At 34.6% G+C, this 24,929-nt stretch overlaps 1 protein-coding gene and 1 long non-coding RNA gene across 3 annotated transcripts in view; both read right to left on the bottom strand.

Annotated features, from left to right (window-relative positions):
* Positions 1-698: 698 nt before the first annotated feature.
* Positions 699-13,769, bottom strand: LOC136845167 (uncharacterized). The gene is made up of 7 exons (XR_010855097.1): positions 13,614-13,769; positions 9,953-10,142; positions 8,825-8,896; positions 8,621-8,696; positions 7,950-8,067; positions 4,348-4,662; positions 699-2,736 (listed from the first exon to the last, which is right to left on the bottom strand). It is a non-coding gene; the product is annotated as an uncharacterized lncRNA (long non-coding RNA).
* A 4,376-nt stretch (positions 13,770-18,145) lies between these two features.
* Positions 18,146-24,929, bottom strand: part of LOC136845166 (mpv17-like protein) — a 37,243-nt gene continuing 30,459 nt past the window's right edge. For both annotated transcript variants that reach the window (XM_067115128.1, XM_067115130.1), the window contains exon 6: positions 18,146-24,677. In XM_067115128.1, the coding sequence (XP_066971229.1) occupies positions 24,540-24,677 (138 nt within the window). In that variant the 3' untranslated portion in view covers positions 18,146-24,539. The remainder of the gene's footprint in view (positions 24,678-24,929) is intronic.

The raw sequence follows: 24,929 nt of genomic DNA, 5'->3' as shown, positions 1-24,929 counted from the left end.
TCGGAAATAGTTAGTTGTAACTATCAACTTTTTGTTAACATTACTCTCTTCAATGAACTTTTCATGACTTTTCTCCATGTAAATTTGTCAATACCACACATTTTATTATAACTTGTAAAACACCAGTTACCAGATTACTGTTTGTCTAATCGGTCATCTGATGTAATGTTGTTATGGGCACATATTTGTATACTTATCAACTTTGCTTAACTAGCTTCATTACAATGCATTTATGCTAGTCTACTTACACTTTATTGGAATTACAAAATTATAGTTGAAGTATCACGTTTTCAAGCTATCACACAGACTTTCAAACGCCTTAAGATGCCGTGGGCACTTAAAATCTTTTCATACTGTGATTTTGTGCACACAAACATTTAGTAAGTAATATATTGTATTTTTCAAATAAAGCTTATTGCTTTTTAAAGCTATACTGTATAAGTTGTATATCTTACTTGAACTGATTGATAGCTTGGCATTGGAACAGTTTCGTTAAAAAGCTGTTATACTTTTAATTTAGCACCATGTTCATCAGCAGTTTGCATTTCTAACTTCTGTCTACACAATTTATACAGCAAGTACGAACTTTCATGTATATTCTTCTCAGATGTCTTTTTCAAAAAGATATTTACAGGAAACTGACATGTAAACTAGACAAAATTCAATTTATTTCATTACATTTTACAAGTCATCCTCCAGTCTTTTTTGTGACATTCTAAAAATGTAATTTTATTTGGTCTTAACATAAGGGGTATTGTATTTGGTCTCCTGAGGAATGGAGGAATTTTGTAAGAGGAGATACAAGAGGAAATCGGCAGCTCCATCTTTGGAAGGTTTTTTACCCCCTCTTGTACAGTCTTTTCAGGGGTAGATGCGCAGAAGATCTCCGAGTACTGGGCGTCATTAGGCCTACCAGGGACCAACCCTTTCCAGCCTTTTGTCCCACTGCATGTCTTCTCGCATCCCAGTGTCATCTGCCGTGACAGTTTCCAGAGCTACAGTTTCCATGGTGTACATCTCATCTGTCAACAGCTTCTCTCACCTTACAACGTGTTGTTTCCATTGACTTCCATCCCAGGGTGCATTACACCTGCTTCCTCTCATTCAAGCTATATGACAGTCGAGGTGTTTTTCCGAAGAAGTTTGACCGTGCTGAGTTTCTGAAATTGTAGAGGTGTTTTACTGAAGAAGTTTGACCGTGCTGAGTTGCTGAAATTGTAGAAGAGACATCATAGATCTCCATGCTTGTCTATATCTTCATCAACACCTTCCTCATCTGTTCCACCCATTCCTGTCAGACGTTGGAGGAAGAGAAACTTCGTAGCTCCTCCACACAAGAAGATTCACAGACCCTCTTCGGATTCTTGCTCTTCTCCTCCTACAGCTGATCCTCGTTCGTCTAAACACGTATGTGTTGAACCCATTCTTGCTGCTTCTAGATCTGCTTCAAGGCTTCTGCACACAGCCGTGTCTCTTCTGCATTAGATGTCAATCCACGCCGAGTTCCTGGGCGAGTGTACTGTGCTTCAGTACAGACGCCCAGAGAAGCGCCCTTTAAGAACTCCAAATCTACAGATCGGACTTCTCCATAAAAGGTCGCTGGGATCTCGTGTTCATCTAACCGACCCGTTCAAGCAACAAGTGATCTCCAAGTCTGTAAGAAAGATGATAAGGCTCCCATCAAGAATTCGATAGTGAAGGAACGCTCTCAGGACCAGGACCATTCTCCTCGTAGATCTCTTAGCCCTCACCCTCATTTACACAGCGGTATCTCCTCTTCCATATTGAGAGCCCTACCTACATGGCCACGTAACCTCCCTCAACCTTCATATCTATGTTTTTATCCTCACTCACTGTCTCCCAGATGGGACCATGATCTGCGCTCTCAATCACATGACCGAGACCAAAATCAGCGCTCTCAATCACACAGCCGTGACCATTCTCCACATAACAGCAGCCCTGCATGGCCACATAACTGTGGTATTCATCTCCTCGTCGTAGTTCTCGCAGATGGGATCAGGATCAAAATAAGATTCCTTCTCGTTCTTCAGATCTCCAGGCTCCCAACAGAGTCCTGGTCCCTGAACGAGCCTATGCTCCAGTGGTGAACAATGATGTTTTGACTACTTCTGAGTCGGTCGCTGACCAGATCGTGATTCCTGTTTCCAAGAGAAAGAAGATGCAGATAATCAAGAGTTTGACAACGTACGCTGAAGTCGCCGAGCTCATCCGTCGGTATAACAACCCAGTTGAGGAGGCTGTGGCAACCATCTTCGATTACTCTTTGGGTACTGAAGCTCTGCTTGGGCCTAACTAAGAAAGAGACAAAGACAACTTTGGGTTTGCCATGCCCTACGCATACTGACTTCATTTTTAGTCTTTTTAGTCAAGTGAAGTCCCTCATTTCTGGAAGGGACAATTCACTTCGTTCTGGTAGGTCTTTAAAGTTGCTCCCTCCACCACTTCTTCAACATAAGACATTTTTAGGCAAGTTGGGTTGCAGACAAAGCAAGTAGATCCAGACCTGGTCCATCTAGGCCCAGGCTTATCGTTAGACCAGATTAAGGCGGAGGGCCCACCCTTCACCCATCAAGAGGCGACTATCTTGGAGACAACCACTTCGTCAGCATTCCAGGCTGCTCCATGGCTTGACTTATCTTTGCCACTGCTGGTGACCATCTCTTCCACTTCTATGGGCAACACTGAACGGTGCCACCTTCATTAGATTGTTGCAGTCTGGCGGAAAATAATTTTGAAAAGTATTAGCTACGTCAAGTGTCATCACCAATTTCTGTATTCAAAATAATTAAGTGTTTAATGTGTTTAACGTTATTCCTGTTCAAGTAACATTTACTTAATAATTATAAACGGTGATTACATCATCAAATAAACTGAAAATTTCTTGAAAACTTTTTTCAAGCCTCTATCCTTGTGAGTACTATTAGGATAAAATCTCTATAACTGACTGACTTTCTAGGCAAAAACTCATCATAAATGGCACTTTCTTGGAAATAAACTCAATTGAACACTTTCTGAATCTGTTTTTAAATACAAGAAACCCTCTACGACAAAAATTTTTAGAGGCCAAAAAACAATAAAAAATGAACAAACTTTACTGGAAAGAAAATCCCCACCCCACACTAACACTTGATAAACTTTCTGGGGAAAAACATTCCAAGCTAACACAGAAATTAAGGCAAAAAATTCTTCAAAACTGACAGTGTACACTACGTAAAATCGCCTCGCATTACAAGCTTTGCAAGTTGAAATGTCTAACTGTCCACAAAAAAACACACTCCCAAGCCAAAAACCTCATGAATTAACTGAACTCAGAGTTTCTAACTCTCTCCTAGGATAAAACTTTTTTGTATAAAATGACAATAACCATACCCCTGAATAGACTTCCTACTAAGAATAATTAAACATTTTAGAAATTAAGCCTCCCAAACAAAGACCTCCAGGGAAGAAAAAATGTATAAATTATGAGACTTCCTAAAAGAAAAAATGGAAGACTCTTGAGGCAACATACACACATAGAATACCTCTTTATGGAAAAACAAAACTACTAAAACATTTTCTAGACAAGAAAAATCACTAACAATTTTTTTTTTTTAACTGAATTAACATCTCCAAATTATTAAGGTCAACAGGCATCCTGGAGGCAAAACCATCATAAATTTAAATATGCTGCGAACTGACTGACTATCTACAGATTTTCTAAGCTCTAAATCATGAAAAACCAATGTCCTTTCTGAATGCAAAAATATATAAATTTATGTTTAGACTTTATTTTGAGAAAGCTGTTTCTATCTGATACTTTCTGAAAGTAAACTTCCTGAATCCAAAATATCCAAAGAAACTTTGTGAAATATCAAAGAATTCTCAAAATATCTGAAAGTAAACTTCCTGAATCCAAAATATCAAAAGAAACTTTGTGAAATATCAAAGAATTCTCAAAATAAACTTCCTGAATCCAAATATATCAAAAGAAACTTTGTGAAACATCAAAGAATCGTTCTCAAAATAAACTTCCCGAGTCCAAAATATCAAAAGAAACTTTGTTTCACAAAGAATCACAAACTAACATTTTTCATGAAATGCAAGACAATCACACACTAACAATTCCAAACCTTATGTTAGTTAACAGGCTTTCTAAACAAAAATCTAGTAAAAATAAAACTTCCTAAATTCTAATGGATCATAAAATGAGAAATTTTACATCAATTTTAAGGGAAAAATTCTCTAGCACCTGCTGGAGTCTGGTTAAAATAAAATAAAAAACCACAAGGAATTGGTGACATTGGAAGTAGCCAAGACGGTGGTGAGGAGGAGGAGTAGCTGACCTACCTTAACCCATCTCTGGTCCATCATGTCTTGTTTCCTTTAGCCTGTCATTATCATCTGCTCTTTGCCTATCAACAGCCGAGTCTAGCTGTTCCTCCAGATACAGAGACGTAGAACTTAAACAGCTAATATAGCTGTCAGATGGGTCAAGTAAGAGACGGTTTTCCCACCTGACAGTAACAATCTAATAAAGGCGGCTCTGTCTTCAGAGGTGACCATTGCAATGGAGGAGACCTTTGCCACTGTCGCTGACCACTGGTCTAACCATGAAACAGCTTGGAAGGCCAATGAAGCAGTTGCTTTGAATGTTGCAGATTCCTGAAAGGCAAAGCCTAACATATTATGGAAATTTATATTAATGGAATTCAAGGGGATTGTATGATAACTCAAAAGCCTGATTTATATCTTAACCTGCAAAAAATAAATTGCCAATGTTCAAGACACAACAGCACTGGGAGTTCTAAAGTTTATATAGACCAAAGCATCAGAAAATGTTCTTAAAAGTACTACAGTACTGTATACTACAACACTGACTGAAATGACTGTCCTATATCAACACTTAACTACTCCATTAAAATCTTACTTTAGACAACTGCACCAGTATTAAAAACAACTCTTGTAACCTGAAATGACCCTATCATAACACAGCTTCATACCGAGTCATTCTTGAGTAAGTACAGTACAGTATACCTACATCAAAAACCCCTATCAAACATCTTCCCTTTACTTAAATCTGTCTCTTGATCTTCCCACTTTGCTGTTCATCTTTTAGTCAAACATTGTTGCAATTCACACCTTTCAAGGAAAATTAATCCCTTTGTGAGAAAACTTACTAGCAAGGCATAAATGTGACTTGTTTAATAACAGCAGTTATATCACATAACCACTATTCGGTTAGCCAACATGTCCATTAAGAAATGAATTTCCCTTTTATACCAAGTCTTGAAACTCTTTAGTGCTCTAGTGAAAAATACTGGCTAGTTTTCAAGACGATTTGAATCCTTCAAGAAAGACCACCTATGGGTGCAGCATAAAGACAAAAAAGCTCTTCTCATAACTGTGTTGGCTTATCAGTTCACTTGGCAAAAATATCCTTGTAACCTTCCCTTCAAAAAGCATTTTTTTTAGTTTGCTTAATCATAACCTGAGACACAACTGTTAACAATACATTTCTTTGAAGCAACAATGAATTTCAGTTTATTGTACTTATTGATTCGTCAATACATTTCTTTGAAGCAACAATGAATTTCAGTTTATTGTACTTATTGATTCATTTACCTAAAACTCCATTATCTGCAAAACCACATTAACATCAGTCATACATTCAATATGAGAAATGAACACCAGAATTCTTTTACCTAAAATAGTAATGCCAAACTCCCCTTAATATAACACTTCAAAATTAATCATTAATAATTTATCTGCAATACTACTGCCAACAATACAAACCCTCCTTTATATTAACACTACCAATTAGGAATCTTCAAATTTCAACAGTGTCTTGAAATATACCAAGGAGCCATAATAATGGTGTTTCTGACAAGATATTCAGACGTACTTACAATACTTACTTTTAATCATTTCATGTTTAATGTTCAGCAGGATGCACTACTTCTATGGCAAGTTCTGCACAAATTCAAGCAAATATTTAATCTCTAAGTTCTTTATGTTATTAAATTTCAGATAAAATAAACAAATTCTTTAAATGTTTCTTGCACTAAAATGTGAACATGTATATAGTACTAAAGACACTGAAATCACTCCTGTATTAAAAACAAAAACCTGTAAATTATCAGAGTTCCAGAGTACAACTGCATATGCTTATGTAATATAAAATGATATAAGACCTAGCACCTATTAAAAATTTAATTCACAAGAAATCCGACATAAATTAGAAACTGATACAAACTACATATTGGTTAAGTTATGAGTAGTATATGAGAAGCTGGTCTTCAAGTCCCTGTTATGATGGAAGTTGGTTGAACTGTCTATAAGACTTTCTGAGCAAAACTATCAGGAGTCATTTGTGTATTCTACAAACAGTAATACCTAAAAGGTTATATTCCACAAAATATCCCATACTATGCTGATTAACACAAAGAAATTCCACAAAATAAATCTAACTTGACAAATTTTGTAAGCAATTTGTACTTTTCCAAGGCATAAAAACCTTAGCCTTTTCTGCAGGAGTACACGCAATGCAAGATTGTCATGATACGCTATTGTGGACGTAGTACCTTTCACATGTGAACCTTCTGTCTGCGGGCACACAATCCAGGGATCATACATACATACATCAAGAGTTTGGAATGAACCACGCACTACCCAAGAGTCTGCAAAATCCTGATCATACTTGCCGCTACTTAGGTCAACTCCCTCTCAGAGGAAAAGGCTTATGGTACAGAGGAAAAAAAAAAAACTACTACTGGGCCTGATTATAACCTTGTTTAAAGTTTCAATAATTTCCCCCAAATCTGGTAAAATTTCAGTCAAACAGAACTTCAACCTTCCAGGATTCAAAGACTTACAGCATTTTCTTGACTATATAATTTATGCATAAAATACCACAGATTACTTTAACACACTATCTTTCTTGCAAAGACTATTCTAAGAACTACTGTAAAGCGAGTCTATAAACTAATAATTTCCAACGGCAATTGTTTTGCTTCTTCTTAGTTCTTATCCTAAATATTTGATTGCAATGTGTTTAGTTTCTGTAAAATCAACACAATTAGGTAATTTTTCCTAATGTTTAGTAAAACACCTGTCTCACTATACTGTAGTTTTCAATTTGCATCAGTATTCGAGTCCAGGTAAGGCAGTTTGTATAACTAGTGCATGCTACAATTACGCAAAAACCTTAAATTTCAACAAAAGAACACAGGGCTTTAGTGTGTGCAACACAATGTGATATCACACCTCTTCAACAGTTTAAACAAACTTTCAGTTTCAATTTCAGTCTATAATCTTTAGCCAAATGTTCATTACAACCTTAGTCACATGGAATACTTGATATGACAACCCTCTTAAAACTGATAGGCCTTATTCAACCTAATACTGTATCCTGAATTCCTGGAAATTCTGGCATACCAAAATAATAATTAAAAAAAGGTGGACCTTCAACTTGCCATCTAATTTTAAATAATGATAACCATAGGTAAGGTCTCACAACTCTACTTCTCTGATCATTACTACATACTATTTTTGTTATTATCAAGTCTCTCTTACCCATTCATATACGTTACATCTAACTCTCAACCCATTCAAATTAAACAGTGGGTATGCCTACAAGCCTATTTTGCCAAAGGTAATAACATGGATCAAAGACTCTTCTACATCATTCAAGAACTAAGCCTCTGGGCCTCAAGATTCAACAGCCAAAATCAAACTTCAAGTCACAATCAAAATATTAACAAGATAAATACCTTAGAACACTTCATTTCAAGCTTACTATTAAACTTCAAGAATATAAAAGTGATTCACTAGTATACACACTACAGGATATATTTGTGGTACATATCAAGATATACTAAATAACTAATATACATGTGTGCTAAGAACTACAGTATTATTACTTTACAATCATTAATTTAACACACACTTACATGACTGTAATGATGAAATGTTGCAGAATTATTAAAGTATACCAAAACCTGTAGTCTATAATAGCTCTTTCTCTGATACCATAGAAGGAATCATGTCGAGCTGTCTGTTCCAAACCTGCTGTTGAAATAAACGAAGATCATTAGGTATCACAATCATATATGATGCAACAATGGATTCATGGATGATCATGATATAACAATAAGGAGAAAGTGAAATGGAAAATGCAAAAATGTCCAAGTCACTTTACAGCAACTGCAAAGACCTTAATAATGCACGTTAGATTTAGGTAATTTATGTTTGATGTACAATGCCTGCGACAAGGGCCTAAGAGTCTTGAAGGAAGGGCATTTAAAGTAATATTATTTTGAAGATATGCAAGAGACCATAATCTGACTGTATCTGTTGGAACAATAAAATAAGCTGTCTCAAGTGTCCTAACAATGGAAATTCAAGTCCTTACCATTGTAAAAGCTCCAAGAAATCTACTGATTTAGTAACTGAACTCAAAAGCAATTTCTCAAAAACTTATTTTATACACATTAATAACTTATAATTTGTTAATTTGAAAATTATACTGCTTAATAAACTCTAAAGAATTAATACCATCATCTTCTAAAAGCCCAAACTTTCATGCACCACAATAACATTTTTAATTTTTAAAGAACCTTACCTTTAAAATCAGAAAAGTAACCTTCCCCTCAAAGGATTCCTTAAAAAGGTATTTCATTTCAAATTCAGTTCTCAGCCTGAAGTAAAATGTGGTACTTTAGTATTAAGAGATAAAAGTTTTTTTTTTTTTATACATATTGAAGATTTGGTTGCTATATGAATTACAAAACCTTTTACTGTACATTTAACTCATGCAATCACTTACGTTTTAAACAACAGCAATCAAAAATAAATCTTCAAAATGTTGGCTGCAAACAGTCACCAATGTTTTGAACAACTGCAATCAAAATAAAATCTTAAAATTTTTGGCTGCTGATTTTTCATCGAGACATGTTGAGCATATATAATTGAGATATACTGTATGTACTGGTAATCTATTCCCTCAAGTTGAAAGTTACCTACAAATTCAAAACTTCACAAAAACTTTCAAGAAAATGTCACCTACTCTGCAACTGCGCAATACAGTAAGAAAATAAGTAGAATCATACAAACTATTTCTTAAGATTAGCATAAACAGTGTTTTTAAGTTAATTACATGTTATTGAAAATCCTGGAATGGCATTCATAAGGACTACACTCATTACTTCACGTTCAATTAGCACTAAATCACCTTGCAGCAAAACATTCTCCACTGAAGACTGTTAATCACCTTGTTACAAAGTTCTGACCAGTTTCCATCTCGTACTGAAAGATACTCCTAATATAGAAGGCGACGGCTTTTATTCCCATAGGAACAAATAAATCTCTCTCAAGACAGCGACTAGAAACTTCACCTCTCACAGGCTCACAAAGTACAATGCGCACTCATGCATGTGACCTACAGTGCATATTGGATTGTACATCCACAACTTCCTCTATTAGGTCATAAACCAAGAGTCCAGTAGGGTGACATAGTACAGTACCATAAACACACACATACATGACCTAGGAGGCTGACATAAAGCACTTAAAGATTCAACGACACTAAAACTGGCTTGGAAAACTACAGAACTGAGGTGAACAAATTACTGATACAGTAATAGGCTTCATAAAAGACTGCAAATTTTATAAGCATTAAGATAAATCAGAATATTACTGATTTTCATTCCAACTATCTGTACAATTAAACCCACATTATGAAGGTTACCCTAACCTAAGTCATCCAAACAGGAAGAAACCAACACTTTAATATAATGTAATGGGTTTATATTAAGACTAATTAGCATAATGCACTGCACAACATACAAATAAAATTGTCAAAATTTCTACAAACTTTTTAAAGCTGAGAACTGAAATCATTCCACTGATAAAAATCAAATTATAAAAAGTGCTTTCAAAGATTTTGGGGACTGACCTGACAAACTTTAGAATTTGTAGTGGGTCTGATGTCATTACTTCGAACTCACCATTTACAGATGCAACTGAAAACTTTCATGGTTTGCAACATGCTCCAAAAGGTGGGTCATATTACTGTACTATCTTCTATTGTAGCTTTCTTTTATTGTACAGTACTGTAGTATATGTTGAATTTAACAGTAACAGACCTGTAAAACACGTTCATCAGTTAATCTCCAAAAAATACTAAAGTTTTGAATTTGTGCACATTACAAATAATCATGTTAAAACATTATTATACATTAATTAGATAGCTTTATTAACAATTCAAGACTCAAGAAGAATACTTATCTAAAGTAGCAATTTTTAAGTATATTATCTCATTTTCCCTATGTATGCAAACATACTGTGCATAAATTTTCATAATAAAATTTATTAATTGGATACTTTCCTACTGTTAAAGATAGCTTATATCTCCACATCGGCAGGCGAGTCTGCATTCAAACAAAAGATCAAATGGCGACCAGGATGGCTATCTAGTACACCTGTTCTCCAACAGGTGTGTTTCGAGTGTTTTAGCTCGTCAGAATTCTCCTTGACAGCCCACTAAGTTGTGGGGAGGCTGGGTGGGGGTCTTCTTTAACAGTAGGTAAGTATCAAAATTCTGTAATGATAATTTTCATGATAAATTAATTATTTGGTTACAGTACTTAACTGCTGTTAAAGCTAGCTTATATCTTCGTGTCATTAAGTGCAACTTCTTCTTCTTCTACTGGCATACAAAAAAAAATTAATAAATAAATAACGCTTGGCTAACCCGCTAGGACTGTCTCTGTAATTACTGGTTTCCCACCAGGTGGCCAGAGAAACAATGTTCAAGCGAGCAAACTAAAAGCTTTATAATGAGGGGGGGGGGAAGGAAGCTTATCAACATTCCCGCCTGTTGTGTGATCTTTAATGGCAAGTACTGTTGCCAGACGTTGGAACCACAACAGGGTGTAAGGCCCTCATTGTGAGACTTGTCAGAGGATCCTTACAGGGAAAAAAGGACTCTATCTTGTAGAGTGCTAGTGACTCCTGTGCCTGAGTCGAAAGCCCATAACCGACAGTCCAAACCTAAACACAACTATCACCTTCATATATGGTGTGCTCCTATGCACCAATGTGTACCTTCTTGCTCCCTGAATTCAACAGCGGGATTTCCTAACAACTAACAATAAGACAGAAAGCAAGGTTACTATCATACTGGTTCAGGAGAAAGTGTCCCCGCCACAACGACAGGACTAAGGACTTTACACTTCATGCTAAATTTGAACATTTTGCAAATAACATGATTCAACAACAGTTACAATCTCCCCTGAGCTGCATGAAAACCTTCTCTTGCAAAAGGTTTCAAAGGAAATAAAGATGTGCTTACAGTATGGAAGCCATGAGGATTTTTTTTTTAAATAGTAAAAGCTCAAGAATCACCTCCATGTGCACTGACTTAAGAATTCTTGGACATAAGGAGAGTCTGGTCTCTGAACACCACAGATAAATACTTAACTCCTCTTAAAAGTTTATGTCTGTCCAGGTAAACACTTTCTAACTGGACATAAGACAGTTACTTCTTCCTTTGTCTACCAGAGCAGTAAATTAAGCACTGTCACTAGAGCAAAGCCCACATATAAGGGCTTGAAGCTTACTAACACACTTTGGCGCAGCAAGAGCTAAAAGAAAGGTGTCTTCAAAGTTCTTAAGAGATGCCTTATCAAAAGGCTCAAACTGGGGTTATGTTAAAATCTGGAGGACTACGTCTACAGCTGCAGAGTTGTTAAAAACTTGCTAATTTTCAGCTGTCACTTCCATTCATATAAACAAAATGTTTCATTCATCTTTCATGCAATGAAAGTAGACCACTCAATTAAAGTTGCAGGTAGTCACTGCTAAAAGTTTGAGAACTGGCAAAAGCTACATCTGAAACTGGCAAAGTTAACATTTACTTTAAAATTTACTGTATTTATAGGTAAAACAGTTGAGATACAAGGCTACTCTATCTTAACCTGACCTAGGATGCCAGATCATTACCTGTCCAGGTGGGGGTGTTTGTCCTCCATAAAACCTTTACCTAACTTAACCTAAGACATTATATATTAAAATAAATAATAGGGATATGACCTAACATAACCACACCTAGCCTAAATTAACCTAAGATGCCAGGTCCTTACCTGGCCATGGGGCTCTGCTCCCTGGACTCCTCTCCCTTCATACATAACCTAGGTTATCAGGTCCTTACTTACCTAGTGTGAGATAACCACTTAATCAGAACATGCAGCAGTATCACAGGGATGTTAGAGTACATCCCTGCATTTCACTTGTTTCGTGTTTTCCCATACCCAAAAACCTAAGTTTCCCACTGTGGCCCCATATCATGTAGGATATGAAAGGGGTCCTGTGTCTCGGAAACTACTAGTTTGCTACTGAAATGAATGCCAGAAACATTCAAAGCACACCATCAGAAAATTTCCTTGTAAAATTTTGCAATCCAGCTAAATAAATAATCTGAGGAACAAGAGTTACACGTCAAGAGCTAAAGGAGCCATGACTAAGGAATGATGCCAGTTTTTTCAAGCACTACACAAATTCCAAAATCCCGCTTGGTTGGTTATATTCATAACAAAAGAATCAACATGGTAAGTTATCGTAACTGCCCATGTTTAGAAAAAAAAAAAAAAAAAGGGCAAAAATGTTGAAAATATGCTACCCATCCTTACTACAATGCACTGGGGCAAAAATTAAAATCTGGAAACCCACCACACAAGACTTCATTCTTCCCTTGTTCAAAATAATGATGCTCTTCGCTTTAGCCTAACCTGAACTACCATGCAAAAATCTGAGTCTTATCAAAATCATAAGCCACAACAAACGTTCTGGTACTCTACATTCAAGCTGTTGCTCATAACATTACTGTGGCTCCATTAGATATTATGGTAAAATTTAACTTCAAAACATTATCTGATTCTGAACATGAAAATATTTTCCAGAGTTATTTTAAAAGTTATCAATAAATATTAAATTGTAACCTACATTTTTGAAAAGAGCTCTTTCATTTTCGTTATTTTGAATCTCATAAACACTATGGGCAAATGATAAGTAAAAAATTAATCAAATTACGACTTATGCTATAAGGTAAAACAATAAAGGGGGCCCCTCCATAAATAATACGGCAAAATTGTAGCCAGTAAACACCCCTAGGGTATATTAGGTTGGTATTTTTAGGTTCTTTTAGTGCCCTACCATTCTTAGCAATTTTGCATGAAAAACCCAAAATGGTTTTTCATGCAAAAATAACTGGCTGGAGTCTTATTGGCAACTTATAAAATTTTACCCATTTTCCTATGTTTTAATGTGTGCTGCTAACTTTTCTGGCGTTCATTTCGTTCACAAACGACCTAGCCAACCCCACCTAACCTACTTACCCTTAAGGTAAACTACTTACCCTTAAGGTACAAGATCCTTATGCTAGCGCATGATAGTGTGGTTAGTCGGGTCATTTGCGAACGAAAACGTCAGAGAAGTTAAATGCACACATTAATACACATAAAACCGATATTTCCAAACCCACTGTGCAGACTAAGATTACACTCGTTAATCTTGGTGGGGTACAAACAACAGTACTAGTGAGTTTTGACTACACTTACCTGTGTTAATGGCACTTGGTCTGAAGGTTACGTTTATATAACGCTTCAATCTTGCCAATATGCTTTTCAAGAAAGGTCTTTTACGGCTGGGCGAGACTTGCATTTCGTCCGAAGTTCAAGGCAAACAAGACTTCACTCTGATAACAATGACTGACGGTAACAGACTGATCTCTCTGAAAGTTTGAAACCATTGACCTAGATTCCAACACAATTCTCTGGCTTGAACAATATTTCAGATCGTTTTTCGTTTTTTAAAGTTAATTTTAGTAACAGTAATGAAAGTCCTGATGGTACAAGGAATTTTTTAAATAGCATATATTGCATTTGTCATTTTTATTATGACAAATAGGATATATGAGCTATTTGCATTAAACCAAAATTTAACTGAAAACCCGTCGCAGTGAACAGCTTGGATATCAACAATAAAAAGGAATAGTTAACTAAACAATGAAGTGACCTTGGATTGCATACGAAACAAAGGGGAGACTACTCAGGAAAATACAATTGGATTTTACCCAAAAAAAAACTAATATTCGACGACTTTCCTTGTCTTTGGATAACGAGACTAATAAAGAAAACATCAAAATACGCATATTAAGGATGGATATAATTAATACCACTAAAACTTTTATTTTAATGATATTGCTGAATACTTTGGTTTTCTTCGGACAATTATGAACAATGATGCTTCGGACATCTATTGGCAATTTAAGTAACTTCAAAATAAAAAAATTATAAATAGTAACTGACAACTATTTGTGCGCACCAAAGATTTAACCTTCAATTTTACCAAATATATAGAAAATTTTATCAGATAAATATAGGGAAGATATTCAAAATAAATTATTATTTTCATTAATCTTAAAATTATCCATTATTATCGCAATAATTACTAAAATAAATTAAAAATAATACATTATATAGCAATTATTACAAATCAGTCTTTTTTAACAAAAAAACTCTTGTCTAGAATATAAAAATATGTATACATAAATATTTATCACTAATTTACTGAATAAAATATTAAAATTATTTAAATTAATTTTCATTTTGTTAATATTAGATCATATTAATGGTGTTTTCTACTTAAAAACTAGAAATCTTAAAGGTATTTTGCTATTAATGTTTGGTAAACAAACCAGTCAGCCGAATGGCAAAAGTTGACCCATGACAAAAATGAAAACACATTAAAACACTCAGCAGTCATTAGATATACCATGGGAAAGCACTGAATTAGATTTTAATAAATATATTTTTCCTATACAAGTTGGATTTTATATGAAAATTTACATTTTTGGGGAAGTTTTGTTAAGTCGTCTTGTAAAACAAGTGGCAGACATCATTCAATGTGGGAAAAGGAACTAAACAAAAATAGATACAGCATTAAAATACACATAAAATTAAGCCAACTTTGAATATAAATATATCTCTAAATAATTTCCACACAATAAGCTAGAATCATGCCATTTAAAATATTTACGTAAAATAATGATAACTGGCAACTTATTGAAAACCTTGAGATATTGTCAATGGTTTTAAGCGTGGCGTGGTAAATATCTCCCTGTTCAACATATAGCACTAAGAAGAGAACAAATGATGACCCTGTGTGCATTATGATGTTGCTGAAATCAGTTGGAGTATCATTAAATAAAATGATGACTAGCAACTCTTAGAGATACGTGCCCAAAGATAATTCGCACATTCCATTATATATATAATTTATATATATAAAGTTAAAATTGTATTAAAATTACTATATTATGGCGAAATATTGCATATTTATATTTTTCGATGGCTTCATCTCATTGTTGCACGTTTGATTTAGGTCTGTACCCCTATCGAAAATTCGTCTGCCCATCTTGTCATCCAGCCATTTTCAAAGAAATAGCTATTGTATTTTATATTAAAAAATCAACCAAAAAGTCTTTTATTTTTAATAATTATTAGATAATATATGAAAATATTTTAAAATACTAATATTACTTTCAAAAAGTCCTAATTTATTGAAAAATAAATAATTTCTGAGGATGCATGCTTACGACGTCTTGGTAACACACAAAGCAGACGAATTTTATGAATTAAAAAAAGCTTTAATCAGACTTTCTTTACATTATTTATGTCAGTTATCCGTTCAACTACATTGTTTGAAAATTTTGAGACAAGTGTGCAACGTCTAAATCTATAAAAATTCATTCATACTAAGAATTATAAAACAATTCCCTTCCCCAAGAAAAAATAAATAAAAGGCTTAGTATAGTGTACTATTTCTCTTACCATGGGAAGGCATCGTTCAACGGAACATATGCCGTACACCTACAGTACTCTTGAATTTTTAAACCCTCATAGCTGAACAAAATCTCTTTAGATTTTGACTATTTCCTATCATGCTGGAAGGTAACTCAACTGACAAGATCATATGATTCGTTCAAAAGAAATATGGGTCGTTTCAAAAGCTTCATCAAACAATGGTTAGTGTGCATTTTTAGTGTGTGTGTATGTGTGTGCGCGCGCGCGCATAAGCGCGCGCGTGGCCCTTGGCCACGCCTCTCAAAATATTCTCTTGGTCACACTTTTTTTTATTAACAGACGCAAATAAGCCACACTCATATCTGTCATTACACATATAGAAATGTATAGTAACTGAACATAACCCTTTAGTATAATGTGACCTTTGCAAAAGCAATGACTTTATATATATATATATATATATATATATATATATATATATATATATATATATATATATATATATATATATATATATATATATATATATATATATATATATATATATATATATATATATATATATATATATATATATATATATATATATATATATATATAATATATGGTGGCTGGGCGAATGTTGCGCGTCGAAGACAGGGCAGAGAAGAAGAGCAGCTTCAGCCCCAAAAACGTCGCTATACGTTTTTCTATTGAAAGTGCTCTCTCTCACCTTGTCTAGTAGGCATTACCTTGTATTATTTTCATTCAACAGCTGGTGTCTGTACTTCTCTGTCTTGTTTATGATCGTGTGACTTTTCTAACGAAAAATAAAGCACTAGGAAAATAGTATTTCTCAACTCTCCGTCCCGCAAAGGTCCTTTCCTCTTCACCACTCAGGACATACTAATCGTAAAATGGTCAAATCATCCACGAATAATTAGTTACCTTGGGCTTCTACTTTTTCTCAATGCACGCACTTTAAAATCTCAGCCAATGAGATTACCAGATGAAAAAGGGAACTGTATTGATTGGCTACCGAGTACAAGGGATATACTGACATATATCAAGTATCCCAGTTACTTTATTACCTGGGATTCGTTACTCACAGCTGGGAATAACTTGTTCCCTGGCCGAATCTCTCTAAATAACTTTTTGAATTAAGTAAAGTATATCTTAAGCCCTGTGTGCAATGAACATTGTAATTATTGTAGTTTCTGCTAACCTAGAGGCAGGTAAAGAATTGCCAGACACCACAGCGAAACTTATACACGAGCATGAACGCTTACTGGAGCTGGTATTCAGTGCCTCTCATTCAATACATTTTTTTTCACTTGAGTGTCCAGCCTCATGAGGTTCATCCCTGTGTAATTTTTGTCATCGATGTAAGAACAAATCTTTTGGGTCATTTTTACAATAAGACTTTAAATTCTGCCCAGTGATCTCAAGATTATTGAAGAGACAAACAACAAATATATACTTTTTTTTAGACAGACTGCATCATGCTGATCAAGAGCTCATTGTTTCATTTCCTCTACCCCTTTTTACACTTACCATTTATTGCTGCCAGCTGGCAATCACGTCAGTTTCAGAAAACCTAAGAATTAAAAGGAAATTAAACTTTTGCAGAAGATTAGCTTTGTATTAACTGGAACATGTGCAAGTATCCCTTAGAGTTCTGTATACATTTTTAAGCTTCTACAACCAATTGTTACAGTAAATTGGGAGCACAAACTTTTTTTTACTTTCAAGATACATAAAGCCATGTGACAAAATTCAGCCATTAATAGCATGTGGGCTGAAAGCTTAGCTGTGAATATTGTGACTCAAGAACAAATGGGAACGAAATTAAGATGTTTCTCATTACCACCCAACCTGCACTACCTGCCAACCTGTAAAAATGTAGACTGAAAGCCTACACATGGAATGCATTGTAGGGTGAATTGTTTACAGTGTATACATCAGTTTTATATGCAGAGTCTAATGGAAAGAATTAATTGAAAAGTCACGACATCAGGGGTACCAATTGAAATCTGCTATAGCTAGGAACAGTTACTAATTTAACAAGCTAAATCCTCTGGCATGTACGTATGAAAGCGTTCAAGGTTCTGTTTCTCCAAGAAGGTGAATTGCTTGGTTTTGTAATTCCTGATATGTGCTCCAATATTTCTCTTCAAGGCCATTTACTGCTCTTCTTTAGCAAACCAACATATTTGAGTGACCCTGGCTGAGCATTTCAAAAGAAAATCACTGCTACCGATGATTTTCAGACTTAGTAAACTGTGTTGTCAGTAATACCAATGATCTTTCTTTTGCTAGAAGTTTATTTCTTTTCATATGAAAATAACATATCAACAAATCCCAGGGAGTCTGGAAGATAAAGGACATACATGACATGACATTTTAAGCAAAAAGCACAGGAAGACAACTACATCTATTCCAGTTACCCTACACTTTACAGTCTAATATATTTGCAGTATGATGAAACTTTTACATAAAAAAGCCTAACAGGTATCAAAAAGTGTGGCTAAAGCTTGCTAAAATGCAAAATCTTAACCTGTTAGCAAAAAATACTATAATATTAGAATGAAACCATCCTACATCCAACACTCCTGCATTTCTAAAGTCTAAAACTTCATAACAAAAATCACAGTTTTTGAATACAGTAAAATATTTTTCAACATATATATACTATATAATTTGATATACTTTGTAAAATCTTTGACAAAGTTCAACACTTAATGATAAAAACAAGGTCACATCTTTAACAGAAAGGACTGAAACATTCTATTTACAGAATACCAAATAAGTTAAAAGTGGTGGAGCTTCTTATACTTGACCACGGATGTAAGTGCCAATTCTGATTGGTCAAAAGATGGTTCCCATGTGTGTGTGTGTGTATGTGTAACATGCTACCCAAAGGCTAATTTTACATAATTTCACCATCTGGAAGGCATAGGTTCTCATTCCTTAGGATGCAGTGGCTCTTCTAGCAATGCTTGGAGCTTGGTAGGACAGCTAGAACCTGCCCTAGCAGACTGACATCGTTAGCTTTGATGATTTATCATTAGCATAGTAGTAATGGCAGAGTCAAAACATTTGATTCCTATAGGGCTTGCTCAAATGGTTCTTCTTCAAGAATTGAATTAAAATTGTATTTAATAAAATGTTCTTGGATAACTGGACACATCAAAAATTATTTCGTGACAAAAATTCCCTGATGGTTTCCAAAATTTGACACTTGCTGTTGGCTGAAGTTTGGACACACAATATGTATTTTAATGTTGGCACAGACATGCATTCCCTACATGCAGAAATTATATCTTTTCAGTTACTTTTCAAATATCCCATTCAGAGACAGGATGAAATTACCACAGGTGTTGTTTCATAGTTTGAAGAATGCCACATTCCAATGGTGGGTTTGACCCAAATTAAAATAATAGGTTTATACATGCTGAAATAATCATTGGCAAGAACGGCTTATTTTAATTTTGTCACAGTAGCTGAAGCTTTGGTTGTTTTATCAGCATCCTTATTTCCCTTTATGCCAACAAGGAAAGGGATCCCATATATTTCAACACTTTTGTAAAAGAAATTCTAGTGTAACTCTGAAGGTCTTCTATAGCACCTCATGAGTTGCTAAAAATTACTGATGTGTGTGGTGGGATATTCTTAAAAACTATAAGTTTTGAATTTGAGCAGTAAGTTAATGGGTGTCTTTCTATTGTCCTAAGCCTGTAACATGCACTTCCTGTTTCCTTGACTACTTTCCATCTGTGTACAGTAAACCCCCCGTATTCGCGTTCTCACAATTCACAGACAAATGCGTTCGCGGGTTTCTCTGTGGAACATATCTACCCATTATTTGCGGAAAATTCGCCCATTCGCAGTATCACTGAGAAATATTCACTAATTACTGTATTTTCATATAATTTTCATGAATAAATGCACTTTTTGTGATAAAACTATTAAAATACTCAGTTATAAGCATTTTTACAGGTTTTTCTTGTGTTTAAGCTATCAAAATGGGCAGTTCTAAGTGTTTTTAGAGAGGTTTTAAGTATTCACAGATTTTAGCTATTTGCGGGGGGATGCGGTACGCATCCCCCGTGAATACGGGGGTTCACTGTATAAGAGCTACTAATACACTGTTCTTTAATATTAAGTCTTGCTTCTTTTGTCATTCCCTCATACTTTTTATACTTTCCCTAGCATTTCCTCTAAATTACATTAATGCCTCCAATTACAGTACTGGATCTTCCACTGGTATTTCCTCCACACTATATCACTTCAAATTACAGTGAATATTCAAACATTTCATCAGCCTATCATTTGATAACTCACTAACTTTAGGGCCTTCATGTTTCCATTGTTACCCATTACTCCTTATACCAGACCCCTATAGTAATTCATTTTTCTTCTTACTAGGTAGAAAGTTATTTACACACTCAACCACCCTCTAATCCCTACACTTGTGGCATGAATAGCATGATCATCTTGACACCTTGATAAACTTACCCTACATTCCCCACTTTCTATGTTGGTGCCTCTTTGTAAATGTTCTAATCGATAAAAATAGTTGGATGTATTTTTGACAGGATCTACCAGATAGGCTCCTACCTTGAATTAGACATTATCAAGTCTTCTACTGTCTCTTTAAAACCTGTAAAGGGTGACACACTGCAAATGATTCTAAAGAGTTTTGTTAGGTAGACTGAGTGGCTATGCACCCCATTTAAGTGCATGATTGAACAACTTCAAAGGTACAGCAAAGAACTTTAATTTCTCCTTGCAGCAAAAACTGCATACTGTACCATGATTTTAATAAATGTGAAAAAGAACTGGAAGCCCTATGAAGAAAGTTGGAAATGTGCATCTAACCTGGGGATTTACTTCAGGACATATGGTATCCCACAGTCATTTAAATGCCATTCATAACCCTCACAACAGAATGGCACTGACAGATTACATCTTCAACTATCAGGACCTTCCGACTTTTCTCAAGTTGTTTCTAACTGTTCATTAACTACTTTACTTCTGTCAAAAATACAGATAAGCCTGACAACAATAATTAATACCTGGACAAATTTCTCAAGGACTCACTGTAGTGTCTGAAAGTCTGAGCAAGATAGGGCAGTTCTTAATACTGCAATTAAATTTTACCTGAAAAAGTCCTGGAATTTACCATCAGAACCAGTATAATAACTGCCCCTAATACAGTATCTTTGCTTAACATTATCATAACAACATTCAAGATCATAAAGACGACCACAAAAAAATGTCTTTACAGTAAAGCGCAAACTAGTAACCATGGAAACAAACAAGAATTAATCCTCCCCTGTTATAAAAGTAGGAAGACTTCATCCACAACCTTAAAAAAAACTGCCTCCACTGAGACATATGATATATACAGGAAGTGCACTGGATGATCTTTGAAGAAACTGGTAACAGAAGACAATATCAAAAAGCAGGTGGAAGATATAGCTAAACTGCTAAAGATCAAACACATACACTCTACAGAAGGAAGCACTAAACTCTTAGGATCAACCACTGCTAGGCATGCTGTTGTAAAGATCTGCTGCCTACAAGGAATCCTCACCGAGTTCTCAATCGATAGCAATAATAAATACAGTATATTCTTACCTCTCTTAGGAATGACTGGAAGGTTTAAGAAAATTAAGAGATCATAGTGTCTCTAAACACTTGAAAATTCTTAGTAGAAAATGTCAGTACTAATAATAAAGAGCTGTTGCTCAGTCAAAATGAGAAACTCAGCATACCAGTTTCAAAAACAAATGTATGCTTCACACAGGGAAGTATCACTCTACCAATCACAATTCAAGCAATAATAGGCAACAGTATGTTGTATTTTCCTAGAAAATACAACAATAATGGAAATATATTAAAATACTGTACATGAAATAAAAGTTTAACAAATGATATGACCTGCAGTATGGATATTAAGCAAAAAAGTACTATAAAATTATGCTACTTCATGGATAACAAAGATACCATAAGTATTTCATTATGATATAATGAAAGAGGAGTTGCATCATTGAAAACAATGTAAAATGACATTACATGCACTATATAATGTTAAAAACAACCATTTCAGTACAAAAACTATTGCGAGACTGTACCCTGTAATACTATGCAAAACTGCACAGTACTGAGATTGCATAAACAACTCTTTTTAAAGGTTCCACAGAGACCTTAACTGACTCGTGACACAAATCAAACAATGATATAAAGATGTCTGTAGAGAATGAACATAAAAACGACAATATTCATACTCAAAATGTCATGTTTCACCTTGTCGTTGTTCAACTAAGCCAGCCATTTGCTGGTACAAGCTCTTGTTCACAGAGCAGCCTGTAGGGGCTAAGCAAATATGTTCACTGAAGCAATTTTCATACCACATGGTCAACGCAACAATGTCATGAGTACCAGCAAATTTTTATAGGAAAATTTATCAACTAAATGCAGGATTTTTCTAAAGACATTTTCTTGTTGCACTGTTGACTTCTGAAGCTGTCATACCCTTAAAACTTCTACGTGTATAGCTAAATAGGGAATGCTTGTAACTGAACAGGTAATTGCAAAGTTACCATATACTATATAGAGACCTCTTTAATCCCTAACCATGGGACCTGACTACTGCTGCCCTACAGAAAGTTCTGAATAAAAAAAACTGACTTTTAAGACCCATAATAGAATGCCCCAGATAACATCTTCCTTATTCTAAATAGCTTATTATTTAAAGAATACACATTTTAAACATAAAAATTCACTAAAAGTATAGCAAAATAAAAACATTTTAAAACACCATATTGGTAAAATAAAATGGAAAAAGCTTTGTGGCTTGAAATACTAATCAGATTTTTTCTTTATCTCTAATCACCTGATTCAGCTAACTTCCACACCATCCTATCAAGAACACATAAAAGCACAAAGCTATCTGTACAAAATGTAAGATTGTGAAAAGCGTACTTTAAAAAAAAAAATACAATCTATTCACAGTTTATAAATAAAAACATCATAAACATAAATATGCTCAAAACTTCTACTTTCAGTTTTGCTCCAGTTAGCAATGTCCACTAGTTTTATCTATAAATTACCATAAGTGCAAACAGTTTGTATACAGGCATTAAAAAGCATATTTCTCCTGTATTTATTTTCATCATTACTTTTTTCAATTTCGTTTTTACTTTCAAATGCAAATATATGTTATGTTAAAGTTATAGTCTATCAGTATTTTGTATGCTAAAAGGTTTTGGATGTGTGAATCTTAGCCTTAAGTTCTGCAAATAATATAAAGCCTAACTTTTTTTGTTGAAATTTAGATATGCTAATACAGTAATAACTTACGAACTTGCTTTCAACTGATCTCTTCTCCCCAATTAATGAGGGCACTGCGTTTATTCAGTACGCTAATTTCCCTTTATATTCTATGAAATGGCTCAATTTTCTAGCTCTCTATTTACTATAATTATTAATTTGATTCTGTTATTACTGGTCTCTCTAATGACATCATGAAGGGTTAAAATACAGTAGAATAAATGAAATTACCTCATCTGTACCAGCAAAATACTCTGCTGCAATTTAAACTATTGTCAAATGCCTTAACACTGCTAACAGTGCCATTCTGATGGTCAATCCACAAGCTATGAAGGCAGATTAAAAGTGCCAGAACATAGGAGATTAGCCAAATCACAGAATTCCAGATTAAAGATGTCACAGAAAGCCATAGTGGAATTTATTCTAGTTCATGATTTTAATATTTACATAGAAAAATGTCACTGACATCAACATCTTTCACTTCTGTGAGAAAGTGTTTTAAGTGGCATTACTACAAATTTAGTAACTGTCACAGGAAAAACTCAATTTTTATTATGTCCTATCCATAGTTTTGGTGGAAGAAAATATCAGCACCAACCTAAGGTTTGCTTGTTACTCATAATACTTACAATTAGCCCACACAATGCTTGATTTGTGCAGTGTCTGACTAATTAGATTCTGCCAATATTGTCAAGCATGTTATGCTTTATTGTTACTCCTCCACAAAAAACAGTTGGTAAAAAATTTGTAATAAATAACATCTAGTGAGGGACTTTGACTTGAACATTTGTAGGAAGTAACACCTAAAGAGAGATTCTGGCTTTGCCTACCAGAATACTAAAAATTATAGTACTGAATTCTTACAAAACTGCAGAGTAACTTAAAATAAGTAACATTACAAATCTTTAATTTCTTTCATTTGTATACATGATACTTGATACAGTCATGAAATATCATTAACACTGCAAGTCAAGTTTTCTATAAAAACTCAATTCATATAAAAACATATCATTAGACTTAACAATTATTTGAGAAAAACTTGAAATGACAATCTCTACAGGTGTGGTGCTGAGAAAATGTTGTACATCACATTTTTGAACTCCTAAGATGTTGTACTGTAAAAACAATTGTAATACTGTTGTAAATTGAAAACATTTCAGGTTTAGCACTACATTTCATGTACCAAGTATGGTAATAAGGTACTGCATGTGTTACGTTAAACTACACGACTTCATTGTTAAAAGCTCATACATCAGTAATATACTGTACTGAAAATCTCAAGTCAAGCATAACATTTGCATCATTGCAATTATAAAGAACATCTACAATAGCTATACCTGAAGCATAACTTACTAAATCCCTTTAATATTCTTGCCTTTTGAACCAACATAGAATAGATACCCAGATGACTTGGCAACCACCCACAAAGACTACCCTTGCCTGCGGTGGTAGAAACCTGAAGTTAATCAAGGCAGATGGGATCCAAAAGACACTTGCAGTCTGTCAAAGAGAAAAAAGAATACTGAATGTAGTGGTCAAACTGACCAACACAAAAACCTGTTTGACATTATTGCTGCAGCAATTAAATTTGTTATCTATCACTAGTAAGTAACCCATATAATTTAGGACCTCTTAGTTTTAAAACCTACTGCAATCTTTGCTATGTCACAGGTAATTCCGAAGGCTAGCTTTTAAACACTCACTGAAACTGTGGTTCACCTGTAGTATATATTTATCTAAAGCTACGCTTAT

The sequence above is a fragment of the Macrobrachium rosenbergii genome, chromosome 13 (assembly GCF_040412425.1).
Source record: "Macrobrachium rosenbergii isolate ZJJX-2024 chromosome 13, ASM4041242v1, whole genome shotgun sequence".
NCBI classification, from domain to species: Eukaryota; Metazoa; Arthropoda; class Malacostraca; order Decapoda; family Palaemonidae; genus Macrobrachium; species Macrobrachium rosenbergii.
Note: the sequence above shows the minus strand (reverse complement) of the source record. Positions and strands in the feature narration are given on the sequence as shown.